The following is a 10264-nucleotide window of genomic DNA, read 5'->3' on the forward strand; positions in this document are numbered from 1 at the left end:
AGAGTCACATTTTGGCTGGGGAAAAAAACCTCATGAAAACAAAGACACAATTTGGAGTGGATGAAATCATTGACATCTTGCTCAGACTTTCTTCTAGTGGCTTCTTTTCCTGTATTTTCTCAGTAATTTTTCTGGGAAAGTTTTTGACTGATTTTTCCACTACGTTGATATACTCCCTGAGACTTTTATCATATAACATTTTTCTCGGGCTTTTTTTACTGTTATTTTTGGTGTATGAGGCAGCGGTACAGGCATGGCTTTGTGATTAAGAGACTTGCTCTGCAATCATGTAATTTCGGGTTCAGCTCCACTGCACGGCCCTTTGGCCAGATGTCTTCTACTATAGGCCCGAATGCATCAATATCTTGTGAGTGAATTTGGTTGACGGAAACTGTGCGGGAGCCTGTAGTATATGTGCCTGTGTGCTCGTGCTTGTACGCGTGTATGCGTGTTGTGTGCTGGTGTTTGTTTCCCACCACCGTTTGACAACCAGTGTTGGTTTGCTTACGTCCTCATCAACTAGATTATCGGCATTAGAAATCGATTTAGTAAGGACAAGACTGGAAAGAATAAGTATAATCGTATAGATAAAAATTTGGCTTTAAATAAATATACGCAGACATGGATGTAGATCACAACTAATTCAAATGCTTCGTTATCGGTTGTTGTTCTTTTTTAAACTCTTTTACAGTTTTGCCCCAATTCGTCTCAGGTAGAGCGGACCTATCTATTCATCTATCTTTCTATCTATTTATCTATATGTGTATGTTTGTGTGTGTGTTTCTATGCACACACATAAATTATATACACGTACAGACATATGTGTATGCGTGTGTGTTTGTGTGTATGTACGTATGTGTATGCTTACATGCATAGACATACAAACATACATGCACACATACACACACATACATACATACATACACACATACATACACACATACATACACACATACATACAGACAGACAGACAGACATACAGACATGCATACATGATGCATTACCTGAATTCAACTATGTACATCCACTACAAAAAAAACGTATTGTTTATTAACTTCCCAATCTCCAACCTTTTTTCTTTTTCTTTCACTTCAGATAAAACTAATCCCACAGATTAAGAAGTTCCCAGAACTTCTTGCTAATGCCATGTCCTTATATGATCTTCTCATCACTAAATATAATATCCATACTTATTCACTCAGTCATCGCAACGAAGCAGCTTTCTAAAATGAAAGTGAAAGTTATAACATACCTTTTCTTATATTCCTATCATTTATTTGACGTATGGTGGCGGCAAGTGGATAGATATGAAATTATTTCTACTGGCGGGTAATAATATTCTCAGCGGTTTAATATAATTCTTTGAATATCCATCAATTTATAAGCCAGGAGAAAATGGCTGGTAAGCAAGTTGTTGTTGCTATTGAAACTCAGGTCAATTCTGGTCGACCAGAGCTAGGATTTAGTAAAAGGCATTTCAGGCTACATTATCTGACGTGTTGTTCCATTTTATGACAATATTATTCAATTTGAGGAGAATTTTGTTGCTATTTATAGTAAGTCGAACTACTGTGCAGACAATCCTCCGTTAGTTCGATGCATTTATCAATATATAAGCATGCAGTAAGGTGGCGAGCAGGCAGAATCGTTATCACGCTGAGTTAGATGCTTAGTAGCGGTATTTCGTCCATCTTAACGTTTTGAGTTCAAATTTCGCTAAGGTTGACTTTGCCATTCATCCTTTCGAAGTCGAAGAAATAAGCAGCAGGTGAATACTTGAATCGATGTAATCGACTCTCCCATCGAACCTTGAAATTACTGGTCTTGTGCCAAAATTTGAAACCAGTATATAATCATGCATGTATGAGCGTACATATGTTTGTATGTGTTTGTGTGTGTGTGTGTGTGAATGTATGTATGATTTTTTTAGGATTTATTTATGTGTTTTCATTTGGAGAATTCAAGCTGGTCGCTCACCAAGTGTCAAGGCTCTTTTTTTTTGTTTGTTTCAGTTAAGACAGCTGTTGGGAGTTTGTGATCGTCTGATCTATACTCTCTTTTACTCTCTTTTACTTGTTTCAGTCATTTGACTGCGGCCATGCTGGAGCACCGCCTTTAGTCGAGCAAATCTACCCCAGGACTTAATCTTTGTAAGCCTAGTACATATTCTATCGATCTCTTTTGCCGAACCGCTAAGTTATGGGGTGGGACAAACACAAACACACAAACATATACACACACATACATGTAAATATATATACATATATACGACGGGCTTCTTTCAGTTTCCGTCTATCAAATCCACTCACAAGGCTTTGGTCGGCCCTAGGCTATAGTAGAAGACACTTGCCCAAGGAGTGGGACTGAACCCAAACTCATGTGGTTGGTATGTAAGCTACTTACCACACAGCCACTCCTGCGCCTATATACCTATTTATGATTACAAACATACATATTTGTAATCATAAATAACTTGTATTTGTGTTGTGGATATTCGTTTTATTTATACAAGTGCCTGCGCTTTACAGCTTTTACAACTTTGTATACCAGTGTTTGTGCTTCACTCAAATCTTTTTATCTTTTTTTTTTTTTTGCTTGTTTCGGTCATTGGACTGCGACCATGTTGTTCCCCCCCACCCACCTTGAAGAGTTTTGATCGAACGAATCGACTGCATACTTCATTTTAAACCTGGTAATTATTCAATCGATCTCTTTTGCCGAATCGAAGACGTATCAAACCAATACCGGTTACCGGGCCATGGTACAGTATAAACACAAATACAATGACACACACACACATATATGTGCATATATATATATATACCAAATCCACTCGCAAGGCTTTGGTCGGCCCGAGACTATAAAAGAAGACACTTGTCCAGGTGCCACACAATGGGACTGAATCACGAGCCGTGTGGTTCCAAAGTAACCTTTTTACCACACAGTCACGCCTGTGCCTTATATGTATGTGTGTATGTATGTGTGTATGTATGTATGTATGTATGTATGTATGTATGTATGTATGTATGTATGTATGTATGTATGTATGAATATATATATACCATATGATAAACTGCCAATGAAATTGATAATTATATATATATATATATATATAGAATTCATAAAAAATAAACCAAAGACGAAGGCAGGTGGTATAGACAACGAACAGATGTATTAGTTTAAAGCTCGGGAAGTGAAAAGGTATTTAACGTTTCGAACCTAAGCCATTCCACAGAAAGGAATACAAAAGGAAACAGGGAGAGAAATTAAAGAATGTGTAGTGACTAGCGATCTATCATGGCGAATATATATATATATATATAAAATATGAATTAGAGATGAAACCACTATTATGCAACTCAAACAGTGATAGATATAAACTAATACATAAATAACAAATAATATAAATATAATTAATATAATATATAATTTTTTTTTTCGAAAAGTATAAAAAGAATGATAAATATAATATAAAACACTTGTCCAGGTGCCACACAATGGGACTGAATCCGGAGCATATTGCATAATAGTGGTTTTATCTCTAATTCATATTTTATATATTTATACTGTGAAATTTGATTTAATACTAAATTGAATTTTCCCTGTAAGTTTGGAGCTATACTCCCTAATATTATTATATATATTATTCATATATATATATATATATATATATATATATATTATATATATATATATATATATATATATTATTGTGTAATATGCCCTCTATACAATATAGATATAATTAATTTGTTCAAAAGAAAAAAATTATTTTCGAATTCTTTTCTTTATATGTTTTCACGCTAGCTACCCGATAATTTCTTGTTAAGATCCCTTATTAAGAGATTATCCTTAATTGTTAAACTTATATATATATATATATATATATATATACACGCAAGGGTATGTAATACAATGTGAAACCACCCTTTAATTCTCCCAAAAAAATTCCGTGACAAGGATATAGTGTTTGTCAAAGAATACACCAGAGGGAAATCATTGAACCGATGGCGCAAAGAAGGTTATATACATGTCTTTCTGATGGAATTCCATGCTAAGACTTAATAACTTATTTTACAACTTTCAATATTTTTTTTTCTTTTTTCGTTCCTTTATGTTTTCAGTTATATATCATTTATCTTGTACTTGTTTCTGTCATCGGATGCAGCCATGCTGAAGTACTGCCTCGGAGGGTTTAGTAGAACAAATCGATCTCCAGTACTTATTTCTTGAAGTTTGGTACTTACCAAATCGGTTTCTTTTGCAGAATTGCTGGCTACTGGGACGTAAACAAACCAACAAATATTGTCAACATGCGTTGGGGACAAACACAATCACACACGCATACACACTCACACGCACACACACACACACACACACACACACACACAAAGCACGCACAAACACATATATTTGTGTGTATAGACAGAGAGACAGACAGACAGACAGACAGATAGATAGATAGATAGATAGATAGATAGATAGATAGATAGATAGATAGGTAGGTAGGTAGGTAGGTAGGTAGGTAGGTAGGTAGGTAGGTAGGTAGGTAGGTATGTCTATGAGTATATATGTATATATATATACATACGCACACACGGACACATATATATATATATATGTTGTGTGTGTATGTATGTATGTATGTATGTATGTATGTATGTATTGTATGTATGTATGTATATACTAGCAAACGCACCCATCTTTTGGACGGTGTAATTTATTATAATGGCGCATTCCTTTAGATGGTTTAAGTTGAATTAGCCCGCAGTTAGAAGTTGTTTCAAGTTGACAAACGTAAAACGTATAATTACGAATTTCGTTAGCAGTTTATCATTAAGCAACCTAGGTAAAAAATTAATTTTTGTGAACACAAAGTTGGCAGTTGGTATTAAATGAAAGTCCATGAAATGAGATCGCAATTTCAGTACGCATTAGGGACTCTATATCTTACCTGAAGCATTTTATAGCATGTAGTTATTTTACTCGTAATGCCTGATACAACCGCATTGAAACTTTTTTTTTTCAATGAAAGCCATGTATGATAAACAAAAGCAAACATATATAGCAAACACACAAATAGAATAAATGTCAGAGCACGCTTATGAGCGAGCAGCATGCGTGACGTAAGAAGGGTCATTGAAGGTAATGTACTGCCAACAGCAATCACGGAAATGAAGCAAAATATCAATGAAATGCTTGTAAGATGTATGATTGCTAACGGCTACAGTTTGGTGTAAATGTGAAGATTGCAGTAGAATAGTAACTGCGGGGTTGCTTTGTAGATGACATTTTTGGTTTTTTCCTTCGGGAGCATAGAAGAATAAATTGCCTGGATTGCCAACTCAGGAACAACCGACGTATAACTGTCCATGTGAAAGCATGACGTTCGAAGGTCTAATCCAACAACTTTCAGCGATTGACCTTGTTTTTTTTGTTAATTGTTATGGCGAAGCTGAGTTTGAGAGGGAACTGAAGTTTCCGCATATGGTAGGGACAGTCTGTTGGAGTTAGCGGAATTTTCAGAATAAAAACGCTATCGTTTTTGCCGTGCCCTGTGATAATTTGGGCTTCAATGACGTTGCCCATCATTTGTTTGACCACAAAGCGAGTTCCATTGCATAGTGTGCGTGCGTTTATATTGCGCAGGAGGATGACAGGGCAACTGACTTTTAAATGAAATTCATGGGGAGGGAGTCCTGGAGGATGTTGGAAGTTGAGAAATTCTTTTGGAAAGTAACCTGATCGAAGTCGGACGTTGGAAATCAACGTCTCTACACGACGTTCTTGAGAAGTTCTCTTATGAGAAAGAGATAGTTAAGTTAAGAGTGGTGACAGATGCATTTGTAGGTGCAAGAACAAGCCAGTGCAAACGTGCAAATATCGGCAGTTTGCAGTGAATGGGCATTGTAAAAACTGTATAACTGTCACAACTTTGTATGAGTAAAAGCAGATAATATATATAATATGGATTAATTTCTGAAAGCATTTAAATAATAATTAAAAGTTGATTTAAACTGTATGGCTATCTCAAAGAAGTGCTAATGAGCAAATATTGGTGGTTTGCAGTGAATGGACATCGTAAAAATTGTAGTAGAAGACGGAGTGGAAGTAGCATAACTACAGACGGGGTGAAAGTAGCATAGCTACATCATTAAGAGAAATATCCCTTGAAGCAACGATCGTTGGTATCTGTTATTTACCTATAAGAAGGTGTTTTCGTCCCCTATGGGCGGCATTGCTCATGATGTGGAAAATCTGAAGAGTCTATGACCATCTCTTGAACATAAATGATGTATGTTCTCAGCGTGAACGAAATCGGATGGAAAATATTGATTTTAAGTGGGATCGAGAAAGGGGCCTGTACACACACATACACACACACACGCACATCTTCCGTTTTATTATATATAAGATATGTGTGTGTGTATTGTGTTTACTTTTGTGTGATGTGGTGAATGTAGATCATATGTAATACGCTGTAATAGTAGACATTTATTTAAGGTGGTGAGCAGGCAGAATCGTTAAGCACGCCAGGCAAAATGCTTAGCGCCATTTCGCCCATCTTTACCCCCAGAGTTCAAACTCCGCCGAGACCGACTTTGCCTTTCACCCCTTTAGGAGGCGATAAAATAAGTACAAGTTGAGTACTGGAGTCGATGTAATCGACTTATCCCCTCGCCCGGGCTTGCTGGCCTTGTGCACAAATTTAAAACCAATATTACACAATCATTTATAATCATGATGTATATGAACCATGTATTGTTAAAACGATCGTAACGAAGGAATGTAATACCATCATCTACATCCTAGGAGTTACCTGGTCTCTCTCTCTCTCTCTCTCTCTCTCTCTCTCTCTCTCTCTCTCTCTCTCTCTCTCTCTCTCTCTCTCTCTCTGTGTGCGTGCATGTATCCATGTCTATTTAGGAGGCGCAATGGCCCAGTGGTTAGGGCAGCGGACTCGCTGTCGTAGGATCGCGGTTTCGATTCCCAGACCGGGCGTTGTGAGTGTTTATTGAGCGAAAACACCTAAAGCTCCACGAGGCTCCGGCAGGGCATGGTGGTGATCCCTGCTGTACTCTTTCACCACAACTTTCTCTCACTCTTTCTTCCTGTTTCTGTTGTACCTGTATTTCAAAGGGCCGGCCTTGTCACTCTCTGTGTCACGCTGAATATCCCCGAGAACTACGTTAAGGGTACACGTGTCTGTGGAGTGCTCAGCCACTTACACGTTAATTTCACGAGCAGGCTGTTCCGTTGGTCGGATCAACCGGAACCCTCATCGTCGTAACCGACGGAGTGCTTCCACCATGTCTATTTATGTACTTTCAATCTTCCATCAATTCTGTGTCATTCTTATTGAAATTAAATTTCTATATTTCTCAGTAAAATCACATTGTCATTATATTTTCCAGTCGTTTGAAAATAATTTTCCTTGTCGTTGCTGTTGTTCTTGCTGTTACTGTTGTTCTTGTTACAACTGTTGGCACTGTTATGGCGGCAATCATGTGTTACAGTTGTCGCCGTCATCATCCTAACGGGGGTTATTGTTGTTGTGGTGGTGGTGGTGGTGGTGGTGGTGGTGGTGGTGGTCGCCGTCATGGAGGAGGAGGTCGTGATATTGTTAACGGTAGATTGATTTTGGAGAAGGTAAATACAATTTTTTTCAATTTCTAAACCAACAAACCAACAAACAAATCTTTAAGTGTGCGTGCGCGTGTTCGTGTGTACGTGCATGTGCCCGCGTGCATGTGTGTGTGTGTGTGTATCCGCCATCATTATTACCGCCAACACCAGCACCACGAGCTAACGAAGAACTCTATATGCGGTCACCACCGTCGCTCGCCTTGCTAGAAATAGAAGCCAAATGCTCCCCAATTCACACTTTACAGTCTTTTTTTTTTAAAGAATACATTAGGTGACAATAATCCTGGAAATAATAGCTAAAACTTCCTCAATTTACACACTGCAGTCTGTTTTACAAAGGACACATTGGGGGATAATAATCCTAGATACACTGTGTCTAGATAAAACATAAGATAGTCAAAGTCGGGAAGCTTTTGACCAATGTCCTTCTGTTCAATAAACACTGCCCAGGAACTAAACAACAGAAACATTAATATAACCACCACTAACACCAACACCACCGCCGCTAAAACTTCCACCACCTCGAAGACCTCCACCACCAGCATCTAAACCATCGCTAGTTCTGTTATTACCAATGTCATTATTTACATCGATACCACCAACACCACAAACACCAACGCAAATAGATTCACTGCAACCAACACCAACATCAATAATATCAGCAATGCCACCACTACCGCCAACTTCACTAACCACTAATACTACTACAACCATCGCCACTACAAACAAACCCACCGCCACTAATATACTATCACCGCTACCACCACTACTCTCACTGATATTACCACTACCGCCAACACTAACACCACCGCCAATACCACTTTCACAAGCACCACATCGAGTAGGATCATTACCACTACGTCTAACACTGTTACTACCCGCTAATATTTCCATTATCACCACTACCACCTCTACTCACTACTATTACCAGCCTCACTATCATCATCAATACCACTAACATCAATCCAACCACAACTGATGCCCTCCCGACCATAACCCCATTACCACTACCGATACCACAACTATTGCAAACACCACCACTGGTATAATAAGTACAACTACTACCACTAGTACCATCGCCACTATCACCACCAGTATATCAATACTATCACTGTTACCAACACCACAACCACCAACACCACAACCACTAACACCACAACCACCAACACCACAACCACTAACACCACAATCACCACTACCACAACCACCAATACCACTACCACAACCACCAACACCACAACCACCAACACCGCAACCACCAACACAACAACCACCAACAACACAACCACTAACACCACAACCACCAACACCACAACAACCAACACCACAACAACCAACACCACAACCACTAACACCACAACCACTAACACCACAACCGCCAACACCGCAACCACCAACACAACAACCGCCAACACCGCAACCACCAACACAACAACCACCAACAACACAACCACTAACACCACAACCACTAACACCAGAACCGCCAACACCACAACCACCAACACAACAACCGCCAACACTGCAACCACCAACACCACACCCCCACACCCAACACACAACCGCCAACACTGCAACCACCAACACAACAACCACCACACACACCCACTAACACAACCACCAATACCACAACAACCAACACCACAACCACCAACACCACAACCACTAACACCACAACCACTAACACACAACCACTAACAACACAACACTAACAACACAACCACCAACAGCACAACCACTAACAACACAACCACCAACAACAATCACTAACAACACAACCACCAACAACACACAACACCAACACCGCAACCACCACACACACCCACCAACACACACAACAACAAACAACAAAAACCTAAAAACAACACAACCACCAACACAACAACCACAACCAACACACAACAAAACCAACACAACACCGCAACCACCAACACAGCAACCACCAACAACACAACCACCAACACCACAACCACCAACACCACAACCACCAACACAACAACCGCCAACACTGCAACCACCAACACAACAACCACCAACAACACAACCACTAACACCACAACCACCAACACCACAACAACCAACACCACAACCACCAACACCACAACCACTAACACCACAACCACTAACACAACAACCACTAACAACACAACCACTAACAACACAACCACCAACAGCACAACCACTAACAACACAACCACCAACAACAATCACTAACAACACAACCACCAACACAACAAGCACCAACACCGCAACCACCAACACAGCAACCACCAACAACACAACCACCAACACCACAACCACTAACACCACAACCACCAACACAACAAACACCAACACTGCAACCACTAACACAGCAACCACCAACAACACAACCACCAACACCACAACCACTAACACCACAACCACTAACACCACAACCACCAACACCGCAACCACCAACACCACACCCACCAACACCACAACCACTAACACCACAACCACTAACACCACAACCACCAACACCGCAACCACAACCCCACAACCACCAACACCACAACACCAACACCACAACCACCAACACCAACCAATAACACCACAACCACCAACCACAACAAACACCAACACTGCACCACTAAACAGC

General features: G+C 39.6%; 1 protein-coding gene across 1 annotated transcript; it reads right to left on the bottom strand.

Moving 5' to 3' along the window:
* Window positions 1-8100: 8100 nt before the first annotated feature.
* Window positions 8101-8541, bottom strand: LOC115214382 (glycine-rich protein 23-like). Its single transcript, XM_029783578.1, has one exon. It carries the CDS (start codon window positions 8539-8541, stop codon window positions 8101-8103), a length of 441 nt encoding a protein of 146 aa, XP_029639438.1.
* Window positions 8542-10264: the final 1723 nt, after the last annotated feature.

The sequence above is a fragment of the Octopus sinensis genome, linkage group LG7 (genome assembly GCF_006345805.1).
Source record: "Octopus sinensis linkage group LG7, ASM634580v1, whole genome shotgun sequence".
NCBI lineage: Eukaryota > Metazoa > Mollusca > Cephalopoda > Octopoda > Octopodidae > Octopus > Octopus sinensis.